This window comes from Pezoporus occidentalis, unplaced genomic scaffold, assembly GCF_034315485.1.
Source record: "Pezoporus occidentalis ecotype Australia unplaced genomic scaffold, CSIRO_AGI_Poc_V1 ctg1198, whole genome shotgun sequence".
NCBI classification, from domain to species: Eukaryota; Metazoa; Chordata; class Aves; order Psittaciformes; family Psittacidae; genus Pezoporus; species Pezoporus occidentalis.
Window position 1 is genome coordinate 1 of NW_026912992.1, and position 16,637 is coordinate 16,637.

Genomic DNA, 16,637 nt, shown 5'->3' on the forward strand with positions numbered 1-16,637 from the left:
TGGGGTGTGGGGGGTATGGGGTGTATGGGGTGTATGAGGTGTATGGGGTGTGGGGTGTGGGGTATAGGATGTGGGGTATGGGGTGTATGGGGTATGGGGGGTATGGGGTGTGGGGGGTATGGGGTGTATGGGGTATGGGGGATATGGGGTGTGGGGTGTATGGGGTATAGGGTATGGGGTATGGGGTGTATGAGGTGTATGGGGTGTGGGGTGTATGGGGTGTATGGGGTATGGGGGGTATGGGGTATGGGGGGTGTGGGGTGTATGGGGTGTATGGGGTATGGGGTGTACAGGGTGTAGGATATGGGATATGGGGTATGGGATATGGGGTCTGTGGGGTGTATGGGGTGTGTGGGGAATGGGGTATGGGATATGGGATATATGGGATATGGGGTCTGTGGGGATGGGGTGTGTATGGGGTATGGGGTATGGGGTATGGGATATGGGGTGTGGGGTGTGGGATATGGGATGGGGCAGGAAGAGGTCCTGGAGATGGCTTGTGCAGGAGTGATGGGTTGGGGGCCCCCCCCACACCAGTGTCCCCAGGATGCGCTGTCCCGGTGCCCACACATCCCCATGTTCCCTATCCCAGTGTTCCATAGGCCCATATCCCCCTGTCTCCATGTCCCCTTGGTGTCCCCCTGTTCCCCCCATGGCGTCCCCACAGGGTCCCTGCTCGCCGTGGGGCGGGTGCTGTGAGAACCTGCCCTGCCTGACCGCGGCGGGGGGCAGCCCCCACGCTGAGCTGGAGCCCCAGGAGCACAAAGGTACTGGGGATGGGAAGAGGGAATGGGCTCTCCTGGCCTGTCTGGTCACCGCATCCCATCCCATCCCATCCATCCCATCCCATCCATCCCATCCCATCCCATCCCATCCCATCCATCCATCCATCCATCCATCCCATCCATCCATCCATCCATCCCATCCCATCCATCCATCCCATCTCCATCCATCCCATCCCATCCCCCATCCATCCCAACCCATCCCATCCCATCCCATCCATCCCATCCCATCCATCCCATCCCATCCATCCCATCCCATCCCATCCATCCCATCCCATCCCACCCCATCCATTCCATCCCATCCATCCCATGCATCCCATCCATCCCATCCATCCCATCCCATCCATCCCATCCATCCATCCCATCCATCCCATCCCATCCATCCCATCCATCCCATCCATCCCATCCATCCCATCCCATCCATCCCATCCCATCCATCCCATCCCATCCCATCCCATCCTATCCCACCCCATCCCATCCCATCCATCCCATCCCATCCATCCCATTCCCCCTGCAGAGCCGCTCTCGGAGGATGACCTCTATTGCCGCTGCCTCTCCCGCACCCTTTGCCACACGGGCACCCCGGTCACCGTCGGGGTCTTCGCCCCCTGCACCCATCGCCTCTTCTCGCTGCTCGACAAGGTCACCGGTGGGTGCGGGACCAGCGTCCCCCCCATCCCATCCCCATCCCATCGGCTCCTGCGTCCCGGTCCTCTTCTATCCCATCTGAACCCATCTGACCCCATCCCACCCCATCCCATCATCATCTCACCTATTCCAATCCCCATCCCACCCCATCCCATCATCATCTCACCTATTCCAATCCCCATCCCATCCCATCATCTCACCTATTCCAATCCCCATCCCACCCCATCTCATCATCATCTCACCTATTCCAATCCCTCCCATCCCATCCCACTCCATCCCTTCTTGTCTCATCCCATCCATCAAATCCTACCCCATCTTGATCCCGTCCCATGCCATCCCCATTACATTCAATCCCATCCCATCCTTATTCCATCCTGTCCCATCCCACTGTCTCATCCATCCTGACCTTATCCCACCCCATTCCATCCAATGGCATCCTGGCTCAACCCATCCTACCCCATTCCATCCAATGGCATCCTGGCTCAACCCATCCTACCCTATTCCACCCCTCCCCATGTCATCTCATCCCATCTCACCTATCTTGATCTTATCCAACCACACTTAATGCCATCCCATCCTGTCCTGTCCCGTCTCATCTCATCCCATCCCATATATATCTCATCTCATCTCATCTCATCCCATATCATCTCATCTCATCTCATCTCATCTCATCTCATCTCATCTCATCTCATCTCATCTCATCTCATCCCATATCATCTCATCTCATCCCGTATCATCTCATCTCATCTCATCTCATTCCATCCATCCCATCCCATCATCTCACGTGTTCTGATCTCATCCAACCCTATCCAATGCCATCCCATCTCACCCCATCCCTTCCTTTTCTCTTCTCCTCTTCTCTTCTCTCTTCTCTTCCTCTCTTCCTCTCTTCTCTCTTCTCTTCTCTTCTCTTCTCTTCTCTTCTCTTCTCTTCTCTTCTCTTCTCTTCTCTTCTCTTCTCTTCTCTTCTCTTCTCTTCCTCTCTTCTCTCTTCTCTTCTCTTCTCTTCTCTTCTCTTCTCTTCTCTTCTCTTCTCTTCTCTTCTCTTCTCTCTTCTTCTCTTCTCTTCTCTTCTCTTCTCTTATCTTCTCTTCTCTTCTCTTCTCTTCTCTTCTCTTCTCTTCTCTTCTCTTCTCTTCTCTTCTCTTCTCTTCTCTTCCCTCTCCTCTCCTCTCCTCTCCTCTCCTCTCCTCTCCTCTCCTCTCCTCTCCTCTCCTCTCCTCTCCTCTCCTCTCCTCTCCTCTCCACTCTCCCCATCCCCTTCCATCCCATCCCATCTCCTCCATCCCATCCCATCCACCCGATCCCATCCCATCCATCCCCTCCCCTCCCCTCCCATCCCATCCCATCCCATCCACCCGATCCCATCCCATCCCATCCCGTCCCCGCAGGTTTCATGCGCCAGGAGATGGCCGAGCTGGAAGCCTCCGAGGAGCTCCGTGGCCGGCAGCGCCCTCGCAGCCCCAAGGGCTGGGGGCTTCTCCAGGCCCTTTGGTACCTGAGCTTCTACCGCGCCGTCATCACCGAGGGTCACCTGCGGCGCCGCGCCCTCGCCTTCATCTTCATCCGCTTCAGCGCCTGGCAGTTCGCCGGCTGCGACCGCCTCTGGGCCGGGCTGGTGACCGCGCTGTGCCACAGCATCCGCAGCCACTTCGGGGCCCTGCCCCTCAGCGTCTTCCACGTGCTGGGCTCGCGGCCGCGCTTCGCCTCGGGCTTCAGCCAGCGGGAATGGGTGCTCAAGCGGGGCACGTGCCTCAAGCTGTGGGGCATGCTGGCGGCGCTGGGCGCCGGCGTGGCCGTGCTGCTGGTGGCGCTGCTGGTGCCGGGCGTCAAGGAGAGCCCGGTGCTGAAGGTGCTGGGCAGCGGCATCGCGTCGCTCTCGGGCTCCGGGTTGGTGTTGGGCGCCGTCTCCATCGTCAAGAACCTGCTGGTGAGCGAGAAGCAGAAGATCGAGCGCTTGACCAACAGCGAGCGCTTCTCCTCGCAGCTGGGTTTCATGAGCAAGGTGCGAGCCGAGGTGCAGGCGCTCGTCGACTTCTTGGCCTTCATGGAGGTCTTCGAGCGGCGCCGGCTCCGCGTGGTGCTGGAGATCACCAGCCTGGAGCTCTGCTACCCGGAGAAGGTGGCCGGCGTGCTCAACGCCGTCAACACGCTGCTGTCGGACGCCAACGCGCCCTTCATCTTCATCCTGGCCGTGGACCCCAGCGTCATCGTGCCCTGCCTGGAGCAGACGGGCTGCATGAAGGGGCTGGCAGACAACGGGTACCTCTACCTCAACCGCACTGTCTCGCTGCCCTTCTCCATCCCGGAGATGGGCGCCCGCTCCCGCCTCCACTTCCTGGACGCCGCCATCCAGACGCGGGAGGACCTCTTGTACCGCATCATCACCCGCAACGTGGAGCGGCGCCGCGCCAAGGGCCACGGCACGGCCGCGGATCGCGGTGACACCGACACCGACGCCGACGCCGTGCGCTGCATCCACGAAGCGTTCCACTGCCTCCGCGACGACGCCGACCCCTTGGCTCGCTACCTGCCCAGCTGCGGCACCCACGTGCGCCGCGTCGTCAACACCATCCCCATCACCCTGCGCCTGCTCCTGCACCGCGGCGCCGGCGCCGTGGCCCCGCGAGCGGCGGCCGCTTGGGTGGTGTTGGCCGACGGGTGGCCGTGCCGCTTGAGCTGGGCGCTGCAGTGCGCCGAGGACGCCTGGCAAGGCCCCGCGGTGCCGGGGCTCGGCGCCCGCTCCCTCTGGAGCATCTTCGAGGAGCACGAGGGCGAGCTGGGAGCGCTGCGGCAGGCGCTGCACAACGCGCTCAGCCTGGACGGGGATCCCGAGCTCTTCCAAAGCTTCCTGCAGCGAGACTTCCCCTTCACGGCCCGCGAGGCGCGCGTCCTGCTCGCCGTCACCGTCAACCTGGACCACTCCATCCGGCACAAGATGGGGCTCCTGCGGGGGCTCCATCGGCTCCAGGCGGCGCCGCGGGGGAGCAGCAGCATCCAGTGCCCGCATCCCGAGTGATGCCGGGATCCAAGGCCTCCATCGGTACCCACGGAGGATGCTCTGGGGGGCAGGGAGGGGGACCACGAGGTCCCAGCCCCACGAGGAGGCCACCATGGGGTGGAACTGGGGGAGCGGGTCCCTTAAGGGGAGGGATATGGGGGGGGTGACAATGTAATGGGGGGGGTCAGCCCATAATAAACCAGCTCAACCTCCTGCTCTGTGCTTCGGATGATGCCTGGTTTGAGGGGGGGGGTACCAATAATGGGGGGGGTATCAATAATGGGGGTACCAATAATGGGGGGGTATCAATAATGCAGGTACCAATAATGAGGGGTATCAATACTGGGGGTACCAGTACTGGGGGTACCAATAATGAGGGGGGTACCGATAATGGGGGGGTATCAATAATGGGGGTACCAATAATGGGGGGGTACCAATAATGGGGGGGTATCAATAATGGGGGTACCAATAATGGGGTGCCAGGGGGGTGCCAATAATGGGGGTACCAATAATGGGGTGGGTATCAATAATAGGGGTGCCAATAATGGGGGGGTACCGATATTGGGGGGGTATCAATAATGGGGGTACCAATAATGGGGGGGTATCAATAATGGGGGTACCAATAATGGGGGGTGTGTGCAACAATGGGAGTGCCAGTAATAGGGTGCACACCAATAATGCAGGTACCAATAATGGGGGGGGGGGCAATAATGGGGGTACCCATAACAAGCTGCAGGGGGGCCACTAATGAGGGGGGGTCAATAATGGGGGCCAATAATGGGTGCAGAGGGGGGGAGCAATAATGGGGCGTACCAATACTGGGGTGTTGGGGGGGCAATAATTGAGTGGGCAACAATGGGGGGTACCAACAGCAGGGTGCAGGGGGGTGCCAATAATGGGGTGCAGGGGGGGCAATAATGGGGGTACCAATAATGAGGGTGGCCAATAATGGGGGCCACCAAGAATGGGTGCAGAGGTGGGTAGCAATAATGGGGGTACCAATACCGGGGTGCGGGGGGGCTATAACTGAGTGGGCAATATGGGGGTACAAATAATGGGGGTACCAATAATGAGGGGTGGGGAGGGGTATCAATAATGGGGTGCGGGGAGCATACCAATAATGGGGGTACCAGGAATGGGTGCAGGGGGGGGTACCAATAATGGGGGGGACCAATAATGGGGGCTGCCAATAATGGAGAGGGGATAATGGGGGCTCATAATGACTGCAGTGGGGGTACCAATAATGGGGGTACCAATACCGGGGTGCAGGGGGGCAATAACTGAGTGGGCAATAATGGGGGGTACCAATAATGGGGTGCGGGGGGGGGACCAATAATGGGGGTACCAATAATGGGGGGTACCAATAATGGGGTGCGGGGGGACCAATAATGGGGGGTACCAATAATGGGGTGCGGGGGGGGGGTACCAATAATGGGGGTTACCAATAATGGGGTGCGGGGGGGGGTACCAATAATGGGGGTTACCAATAATGGGGTGCGGGGGGGGGACCAATAATGGGGGTTACCAATAATGTGGTGCGGGGGGGGGGACCAATAATGGGGGGTACCAATAATGGGGTGCGGGGGGACGACCAATAATGGGGGGTACCAATAATGCGGGGGGGGGGGACCAATAATGGGGGGTACCAATAATGGGGTGAGAGGGGGGAACCAATAATGGGGGTTACCAATAATGGGGTGCGGGGGGGGACCAATAATGGGGGGTACCAATAATGGGGTGCAGGGGGACACCAATAATGGGGGGTACCAATAATGGGGTGCAGGGGGGGGACCAATAATGGGGGGTACAAATAATGGGGTGCAGGGGGACACCAATAATGGGGGGTACCAATAATGGGGGTACCAATAAGGGTGTGCGGGGGGGACCAATAATAGGGGGTACCAATAATGGGGGTACCAATAAGGGGGTGCGGGGGGGGGGGGATCAATAATGGGGGGTACCAATATGGGGGGGGGCAATAATTGAGTGGGCAATAATTGGGGGGGTACCACTAATGTGGGGTACCAATAACGGGGTGCAGGGGGGCAATAATGGAGGCTGCCAATAATGGGGGGGTCAATAATGGCCGCGGGGGGGGGACCAATAATGGGGGGGGGGTCAATAGTGGGGGCCAATAATGGCCACAGGGGGGGATACCAATAATGGGGGGGGGGGGTGTCAATAGTGGGGGCCAATAATGGCTGCAGGGGGGGTACCAATAATGGGGGGGCAATAGTGGGGGCCAATAATGGCCACAGGGGGGGTACCAATAATGGGGGGGGGGGTGTCAATAGTGGGGGCCAATAATGGCTGCAGGGGGGGTACCAATAATGGGGGGGTTCAATAGTGGGGGCCAATAATGGCTGCAGGGGGGGGGTACCAATAATGGGGGGGGGTCAATAGTGAGGGTACCAATACTGGGGGGGCACCAATAGTGGGGTGCAGGGGGGGGCTGTGTTATGGGGGGGGTCCCATTCCCATCCATCCCCCCCCATAGCCCGGGGGCCCCCACAGCCGAATGCAGCTCCTTTAATAGAAACCAGTGTTAACAAAGAGATGCCACCGAATGCCCCCCCCCCCCCACCCCATAGAGCCCCCCCATTGCCACCAATCCCCCCCCCCCCCCCAAAAAGCCACCCCCCGGCTCCCTGATAGATTTATTGCACTTAAGAAAGACAAAGCGCCGAGTCCTCGTCCCCCTCCCTGAGAAATCCAGCCCGGCCCTTGGGAACGGCATTCCCAACGCTGGGAATCCCAACCTGGAAGCAGCCCCGCTTTGGATCCTGATTCCCACTCAAAAAGAGGGGTTCCCCACTTTGGCTGCGAGGGGGGGGGGGGGGGGGGGTGTAGGGGTTGTTTTCCCGGTATTCCCAAAGGCAGGAATTGAGATGGAAGGAGTTGCTGGATTCTAAGAGCATCCCCAGGTAGGAACGGTGCAGCTGATGATAAATAGAGCCCGAAAACGAAAGGAAAAGAAGGAATTCCAAATAAATAAGCAGAGTGGCTGGGAATGCCACGGCCTGGCCCGGGAATCCTGCGGGAATTCCGCCACCTCGGTCCCTGTAGTGTGGGAATCTCCTCCATAGAGAAAGAGGGGAAAAGGGGAGGCGAAGGTGCCTTGTAGTGTCCATGGGGATGAACCCATCCGGGGGCTTTTCCCTCTTTGCCGTCCTGCCTTTCCGCTCGGGAACGCGGGGAAGAGGCCGAGGGCTGGGAATGGGCTGGGGCAACAGGAGTTTGGTTTGGAAGAACCCCTTGGTCCTGGAGCCCAGCCTTGGATGCTCCATGGGGAAGAGGAGAAAACCATCGCGGAGGCTCCGTCCCACGGACCTGCACGAGAGAGGAGCGCAGCCGTGGGGCCGAGGGGAGCCCCGGCCCCGGGCCGTCCCCATCCCATGGGATTCACTCACGGGTGCTCAGGGCAGCTCCTGCCCCGTGTCCTGGCTGGCCTCGAGGAGCAGCTCCTCCAGCTCCTGCGCGTTCTTGGAGCAGCTCAACTCTGGAAGCAACCGGCACCGGGTTCGTCCCACTCCAGCATTCCCAACCCGACATTCCCAATCCCGGCATTCCCAATGTTCACAGTCCAGCATTCCCAACCCGACATTCCCAACCCGGCATTCCCAATCCCACATTCCCACTCCAGCATTCCCAACCCGACATTCCCAATGTTCACAGTCCTGCATTCCCAACCTGACATTCCCAATCCCACATTCACAGTCCTGCATTCCCAACCCGACATTCCCAACCCGACATTCCCAACCCGACATTCCCAATCCCACATTCCCACTCCAGCATTCCCAACCCGACATTCCCAATGTTCACAGTCCTGCATTCCCAACCCGACATTCCCAACCCGACATTCCCAATCCCACATTCCCACTCCAGCATTCCCAACCCGACATTCCCAATGTTCACAGTCCTGCATTCCCAACCTGACATTCCCAATCCCACATTCACAGTCCTGCATTCCCAACCCGACATTCCCAATCCCGACATTCCCAACGTTCACAGTCCTGCATTCCCAACCCGACATTCCCAACCCGGCATTCCCAATCCCGAAATTCCCAACGTTCACAGTCCTGCATTCCCAACCCGACATTCCCAACCCGACATTCCCAATCCCACATTCCCACTCCAGCATTCCCAATCCCGACATTCCCAACGTTCACAGTCCTGCATTCCCAACCCGACATTCCCAACCCGGCATTCCCAATCCCACGTTCCCAACATTCACAGTCCTGCAGTCCCAACCCGACATTCCCAACCCGACATTCCCAATCCCACATTCCCACTCCAGCATTCCCAACCCGACATTCCCAATCCCGACATTCCCAACATTCACAGTCCTGCATTCCCAACCCGACATTCCCAATCCCACGTTCCCAACATTCACAGTCCTGCATTCCCAACCCGACATTCCCAATCCCACATTCCCACATCCAGCATCCAGCATTCCCAACCCACATTCCTGCATTCCCAACCTGACATTCCCAATCCCACATTCACAGTCCTGCATTCCCAACCCGACATTCCCAATCCCACGTTCCCAACATTCCCAGTCCTGCATTCCCAACCCAACATTCCCAATCCCACATTCCCAACATTCACAGTCCTGCATTCCCAACCTGACATTCCCAACCCTCCCAATCCCACATTTCCAATCCAGCATCCCCAATCCAACATTCCCAACCCAACATCCCCAGTCCTGCATTACCAACCCAATGAACATTCCCAATCTGACATCTCCAATCCCACATTTCCAATCTGACATTCCCAACCTGACGCTCCCAACCCAACATTCCCAGTCCTGCATTACCAACCTAATGAACATTCCCAATCTGACATTCCTAACCCAACATTCCCAATCTAACATTCCCAACCTGACATTCCCAATCCCCCATTCCCAATCCCACATTCCCAATCCCACATTCCCAATCCCACATTCCCAGTCCCCCATTCCCAGCGCCCCATTCCCAGTCCCCCATTCCCAGCCCTGCATTCCCAGTCCCCCATTCCCAGTCCCCCATTCCCAGTCCCCCATTCCTAGCCCCGCATTCCCAGCCCCGCATTCCCAGTCCCCCATTCCCAGCCCCACATTCCCAGCCCCGCATTCCCAGCCCCGCATTCCCAGCCCCGCATTCCCAGCCCCGCATTCCCAGTCCCCCATTCCCAGCCCCGCATTCCCAGTCCCCCATTCCCAGCCCCGCATTCCCAGTCCCCCATTCCCAGCCCCCCATTCCCAGCCCCGCATTCCCAGCCCCGCATTCCCAGTCCCCCATTCCCAGCCCCGCATTCCCAGTCCCCCATTCCCAGTCCCCCATTCCCAGTCCCCCATTCCCAATCCCCCAGTCGCTGGCTCGTATTACCTGCCCCGCATTCCCAGCCCCCCATTCCCAGCCCCGCATTCCCAGCCCCACATTCCCAGCCCCGCATTCCCAGTCCCCCATTTCCAGCCCCGCATTCCCAGCCCCGCATTCCCAGTCCCCCATTCCCAGTCCCCCATTCCCAGCCCCCCATTCCCAGCCCCGCATTCCCAGCCCCCATTCCCAGTCCCCCATTCCCAGCCCCCATTCCCAGTGCCCCATTCCCAGCCCCGCATTCCCAGTCCCCACATTCCCAGTCCCCCCCATTCCCAGCCCCGCATTCCCAGCCCTGCATTCCCAGTCCCCCATTCCCAGCCCTGCATTCCCAGTCCCCCATTCCCAGTCCCCCATTCCCAGCCCCGCATTCCCAGCATTCCCAGTCCCCCATTCCCAGCCCCACATTCCCAGCCCTGTCCCAGCCCTGCATTCCCAGCACTGCATTCCCAGCCCTGCATTCCCAGCCCTGCATTCCCAGCCCCCCATTCCCAGCCCTGCATTCCCAGCCCATTCCCAGCCCCGCATTCCCAGCCCCACATTCACAGCCCCGCATTCCCAGCCCCGCATTCCCAGCCACGCATTCCCAGTCCCCCATTCCCAGCCCCCCATTCCCAGCCCCGCATTCCCAGTCCCCCATTCCCAGCCCTGCATTCCCAGTCCCCCATTCCCAGTCCCCCATTCCCAGCCCTGCATTCCCAGCCCTGCATTCCCAGTCCCCCATTCTCAGCCCCACATTCCCAGCCCTGCATTCCCAGCCCTGCATCCCAGCCCTTCTCCCATCCAATGTGCTCCAGGGAATGCTGCCCGTTATCCCGAGCACTAAGCAAGGCTCCGCGAGCTTCCCAAAGGATTCACCGCATCCAGTGCGGAGCATTAGGAACCACTTCAAAGGGCACCTCCCCACTCACCCCAGCCTCGGAATTCCCTTGGGAAAACCTGCCCAGGAATGACTGCCCCGGGGATATCCCATTGGGAAAGGAGCAAGGGAACGGCTCCGTGCTCATCCCGGCCTCCGGCATCGCGCTGGGGAATGGGGTTCCCCGTGGATTCCGGAGCTCTTACCGTGCTCTGCTCCCCAACTTCCCAGTTTCCCATCGTTTTCCGAGGCCGCCTCCGGAAGCGCCCGTGCAAAATCCACCTTCAGCCCGTTGGGAAGCGCCTCGGCTCCGGCGGGAGCCTCGGCTCCGGCTCCATTGGAGCAGGGCTGGAGCTCGGTATTCCCGCTGGGATCAGCGTCCTCATCCCGCTCCGGGCCCGGCTCCACCCGCGTCACCACAAAGACCTTGTGGCCCCGGCCGGGGCTCGACACTGAAATCCTCCTCTCGGCTCCCCGGCACGGAGCGGGATCCACGGCGTTCCCGGGGCCGGAGGGAGCATCCCTAGGGATGCTCGGGGCTGGCGACACGAGGACACCGCCGGAGGAGTCAGGGAGCTCCTTCCTTCCCGAGGGAGCAGCGGCCTCATCCTCATCCTCATCCGTGGCCGTGTCCGAGTCCGTCCCCTCATCCCGGTCATTGCCCTGCTCCTCATCCCCTTCCGCCGGCTCCGTGTCCCCGTTCTCAGCTTCCTGCCCCTCATCCCGCGCGGATCCGGGGCTTCCATCCGGGATGGGCTCGGCGGGAGCCGCTTCCAGAGCCTCGGCCGGGGCGATCTCGGCCATGGAAGCCGATTGCTGCAGCTTCTGCTCCTGCTCCTCCTTCTCCTTGGCCAGGATGAAGTTGTGCTTGCAGCCGTTCTGGATCTCTCCCAGCAGAGCCTTCTGCGTCTCAATGAAGCTCTTCACCTGCAAGGGAACGAGTGGGAATCACCGGGAATATCGGGATCCGCGGTCCTTTTCCAGCCAGGAACGCAACGGATCCTCCTCCACCCCAAACGGCGGCACTGGGGCTTCCCCACGGAACTCGGAAGTCCAAGAAACAAGCTCCTCAAGAGCTTCTTCCCAAAGGAATCAGCACCGGGATCATGGGATTCCCAGCCCAAGGGATGCTCAGCGCATCCCAGAAGGGTCCTGGCTGGGAGCAAGGATGGACCAGGGACACCCAAACATGAGGCGGGTCAGGAAGTGTTCAGCATCCCAATGCTCTTCGGGAAGCACTCAGCATCCCAATGCTCTTCGGGAAGCACTCAGCATCCCAATGCTCTTTGGGAAGCACTCAGCATCCCAATGCTCTCCGGGAAGCACTCAGCATCCCAATGCTCTATGGAAGCACTCAGCATCCCAATGCTCCATGGGAAGCACTCAGCATCCCAATGCTCTCCAGGAAGCACTCAGCATCCCAATGCTCTCTGGGAAGCACTCAGCATCCCAATGCTCCATGGGAAGCACTCAGCATCCCAATGCTCTATGGGAAGCACTCAGCATCCCAATGCTCCATGGGAAGCACTCAGCATCCCAATGCTCCATGGGAAGCACTCAGCATCCCAATGCTCTATGGGAAGCACTCAGCATCCCAATGCTCTCTGGGAAGCGCTCAGCATCCCAATGCTCTATGGAAGCACTCAGCATCCCAATGCTCCATGGGAAGCACTCAGCATCCCAATGCTCTATGGGAAGCACTCAGCATCCCAATGCTCTATGGGAAGCACTCAGCATCCCAATGCTCTCTGGGAAGCGCTCAGCATCCCAATGCTCCATGGGAAGCACTCAGCATCCCAATGCTCCATGGGAAGCACTCAGCATCCCAATGCTCTATGGGAAGCGCTCAGCATCCCAATGCTCCATGGGAAGCACTCAGCATCCCAATGCTCTATGGGAAGCACTCAGCATCCCAATGCTCTATGGGAAGCACTCAGCATCCCAATGCTCCATGGGAAGCACTCAGCATCCCAATGCTCTCTGGGAAGCACTCAGCATCCCAATGCTCCATGGGAAGCACTCAGCATCCCAATGCTCCATGGGAAGCACTCAGCATCCCAATGCTCTATGGGAAGCACTCAGCATCCCAACGCTCTATGGGAAGCACTCAGCATCCCAATGCTCTATGGGAAGCGCTCAGCATCCCAATGCTCCATGGGAAGCGCTCAGCATCCCAATGCTCTTCGGGAAGCACTCAGCATCCCAATGCTCTATGGGAAGCACTCAGCATCCCAATGCTCTTCGGGAAGCACTCAGCATCCCAATGCTCCATGGGAAGCGCTCAGCATCCCAATGCTCCATGGGAAGCGCTCAGCATCCCAATGCTCCATGGGAAGCACTCAGCATCCCAATGCTCTATGGGAAGCACTCAGCATCCCAATGCTCTATGGGAAGCACTCAGCATCCCAATGCTCTCCAGGAAGCACTCAGCATCCCAATGCTCCATGGGAAGCACTCAGCATCCCAATGCTCCATGGGAAGCACTCAGCATCCCAATGCTCTATGGGAAGCGCTCAGCATCCCAATGCTCTATGGGAAGCGCTCAGCATCCCAATGCTCTATGGGAAGCACTCAGCATCCCAATGCTCTATGGAAGCGCTCAGCATCCCAATGCTCCATGGGAAGCACTCAGCATCCCAATGCTCTATGGAATGCTCCCATGCTCTTTGGGAAGCACTCAGCATCCCAATGCTCTTTGGGAAGCACTCAGCATCCCAATGCTCTATGGGAAGCACTCAGCATCCCAATGCTCCATGGGAAGCACTCAGCATCCCAATGCTCCATGGGAAGCACTCAGCATCCCAATGCTCTATGGGAAGCGCTCAGCATCCCAATGCTCCATGGGAAGCACTCAGCATCCCAATGCTCATGGGAAGCACTCAGCATCCCAATGCTCCATGGGAAGCACTCAGCATCCCAATGCTCATGGGAAGCACTCAGCATCCCAATGCTCCATGGGAAGCACTCAGCATCCCAATGCTCTATGGGAAGCACTCAGCATCCCAATGCTCTATGGGAAGCACTCAGCATCCCAATGCTCTCCGGGAAGCACTCAGCATCCCAATGCTCCATGGGAAGCACTCAGCATCCCAATGCTCTATGGGAAGCACTCAGCATCCCAATGCTCCTCGGGAAGCACTCAGCATCCCAATGCTCCATGGGAAGCACTCAGCATCCCAATGCTCCATGGGAAGCACTCAGCATCCCAATGCTCTCCATGGGAAGCACTCAGCATCCCAATGCTCTATGGGAAGCACTCAGCATCCCAATGCTCCATGGGAAGCACTCAGCATCCCAATGCTCTATGGGAAGCACTCAGCATCCCAATGCTCCATGGGAAGCACTCAGCATCCCAATGCTCTATGGGAAGCACTCAGCATCCCAATGCTCTATGGGAAGCACTCAGCATCCCAATGCTCCATGGGAAGCACTCAGCATCCCAATGCTCTATGGGAAGCACTCAGCATCCCAATGCTCCATGGGAAGCACTCAGCATCCCAATGCTCTATGGGAAGCACTCAGCATCCCAATGCTCTCCGGGAAGCACTCAGCATCCCAATGCTCTATGGAAGCACTCAGCATCCCAATGCTCCATAGGAAGCACTCAGCATCCCAATCCTCTATGGGAAGCACTCAGCATCCCAATGCTCTATGGGAAGCGCTCAGCATCCCAATGCTCCATGGGAAGCGCTCAGCATCCCAATGCTCTCCCATGGGAAGCACTCAGCATCCCAATGCTCTATGGGAAGCACTCAGCATCCCAATGCTCTATGGGAAGCACTCAGCATCCCAATGCTCCATGGGAAGCACTCAGCATCCCAATGCTCCATGGGAAGCACTCAGCATCCCAATGCTCTATGGGAAGCACTCAGCATCCCAATGCTCAATGGGAAGCACTCAGCATCCCAATGCTCTATGGGAAGCACTCAGCATCCCAATGCTCTATGGGAAGCACTCAGCATCCCAATGCTCTATGGGAAGCACTCAGCATCCCAATGCTCTATGGGAAGCACTCAGCATCCCAATGCTCTATGGGAGAAGCATCCCAATGCTCTATGGGAAGCACTCAGCATCCCAATGCTCTATGGGAAGCACTCAGCATCCCAATGCTCTATGGGAAGCACTCAGCATCCCAATGCTCTATGGGAAGCACTCAGCATCCCAATGCTCAATGGGAAGCACTCAGCATCCCAATGCTCCATGGGAAGCGCTCAGCATCCCAATGCTCCATGGGAAGCACTCAGCATCCCAATGCTCCATGGGAAGCACTCAGCATCCCAATGCTCTCCGGGAAGCACTCAGCATCCCAATGCTCTATGGGAAGCACTCAGCATCCCAATGCTCTCCGGGAAGCACTCAGCATCCCAATGCTCTATGGGAAGCACTCAGCATCCCAATGCTCTATGGGAAGCACTCAGCATCCCAATGCTCCATGGGAAGCACTCAGCATCCCAATGCTCTATGGGAAGCGCTCAGCATCCCAACGCTCTTCGGGAAGCACTCAGCATCCCAACGCTCTACGGGAAGCACTCAGCATCCCAATGCTCTTCGGGAAGCACTCAGCATCCCAATGCTCTATGGGAAGCACTCAGCATCCCAAAGCTCCATGGGAAGCGCTCAGCATCCCAATGCTCCATGGGAAGCACTCAGCATCCCAATGCTCTCCGGGAAGCACTCAGCATCCCAATGCTCTATGGGAAGCACTCAGCATCCCAATGCTCTTCGGGAAGCACTCAGCATCCCAACGCTCCATGGGAAGCACTCAGCATCCCAACGCTCCATGGGAAGCGCTCAGCACCCCACTGCCATGCCGGCAGGCTCAGACCAGGATCTGGGACCCACTGAGCTCAATGGGATGGGTGCCTCCGAGGCAGGTCCCACCCCGCCATTCCCATGGGAGCAGGGATGGGATCTGGGACTGGGACCCGGCACCTCAATGGGACCGCCTCCTTCTTGGGCTCGCGGTCCAGGTCGAGGCGCAGCAGGGAGTGGTTGACCTTGAGGGCCAGGGACAGGGCCATCGGTCTGAGTGGGATGGGAGCATGGAGTCAGGTCCTACAGGGACACGGAGCTGAGGGAGCAGGAATGGGGTCTGGGACCCACTGAGCTCAATGGGATGGGAGCATGGAGTCAGGTCCTACAGGGACACGGAGCTGAGGGAGCAGGGATGGGGTCTGGGACCCACTGAGCTCAATGGGATGGGAGCATGGAGTCAGGTCCTACAGGGACACGGAGCTGAGGGAGCAGGAATGGGGTCTGGGACCCACTGAGCTCAATGGGATGGGAGCATGGAGTCAGGTCCTACAGGGACACGGAGCTGAGGGAGCAGGGATGGGATCTGGGACCCACTGAGCTCAATGGGATGGGAGCATGGAGTCAGGTCCTACAGGGACACGGAGCTGAGGGAGCAGGGATGGGATCTGGGACCCACTGAGCTCAATGGGATGGGAGCATGGAGTCAGGTCCTACAGGGACACGGAGCTGAGGGAGCAGGGATGGGATCTGGGACCCACTGAGCTCAATGGGATGGGAGCATGGAGTCAGGTCCTACAGGGACATGGAGCTGAGGGAGCAGGAATGGGATCTGGGACCCACTGAGCTCAATGGGATGGGAGCATGGAGTCAGGTCCTACAGGGACACGGAGCTGAGGGAGCAGGGATGGGATCTGGGACCCACTGAGCTCAATGGGATGGGAGCATGGAGTCAGGTCCTACAGGGACATGGAGCTGAGGGAGCAGGGATGGGATCTGGGACCCACTGAGCTCAATGGGATGGGAGCATGGAGTCAGGTCCTACAGGGACATGGAGCTGAGGGAGCAGGAGGTCCTACAGGGACACGGAGCTGGGAGCAGGAATGGGACCCACTGAGCTCAATGGGAGGTCCTACAGGGGATCTGGGACCCACTGAGCTCAATGGGATGGGAGCATGGAGTCAGGTCCTACAGGGACATGGAGCTGAGGGAGCAGGGATGGGGTCTGGGACCCACTG

At 58.9% G+C, this 16,637-nt stretch overlaps 2 protein-coding genes across 2 annotated transcripts; one reads left to right on the forward strand and one right to left on the reverse strand.

Annotated features, from left to right (window-relative positions):
- The first annotated feature begins 652 nt into the window (after positions 1–652).
- On the forward strand, positions 653–4,449 carry NKPD1 (NTPase KAP family P-loop domain containing 1). The gene is made up of 3 exons (XM_062605310.1): positions 653–767; positions 1,300–1,431; positions 2,822–4,449. The coding sequence occupies exons 1-3, from the start codon at positions 653–655 to the stop codon at positions 4,447–4,449; spliced, it is 1,875 nt and encodes a 624-aa protein (XP_062461294.1).
- Positions 4,450–7,076: 2,627 nt separating this feature from the next.
- Positions 7,077–15,668, reverse strand: LOC134156900 (protein phosphatase 1 regulatory subunit 37-like). Its single transcript, XM_062605318.1, has 4 exons — positions 15,591–15,668; positions 10,854–11,574; positions 7,842–7,930; positions 7,077–7,761 (listed from the first exon to the last, which is right to left on the reverse strand). Exons 1-3 carry the CDS (start codon positions 15,666–15,668, stop codon positions 7,848–7,850), a joined length of 882 nt encoding a protein of 293 aa, XP_062461302.1. The 3' UTR covers positions 7,077–7,761; positions 7,842–7,847.
- Between the last annotated feature and the right edge of the window lie 969 nt (positions 15,669–16,637).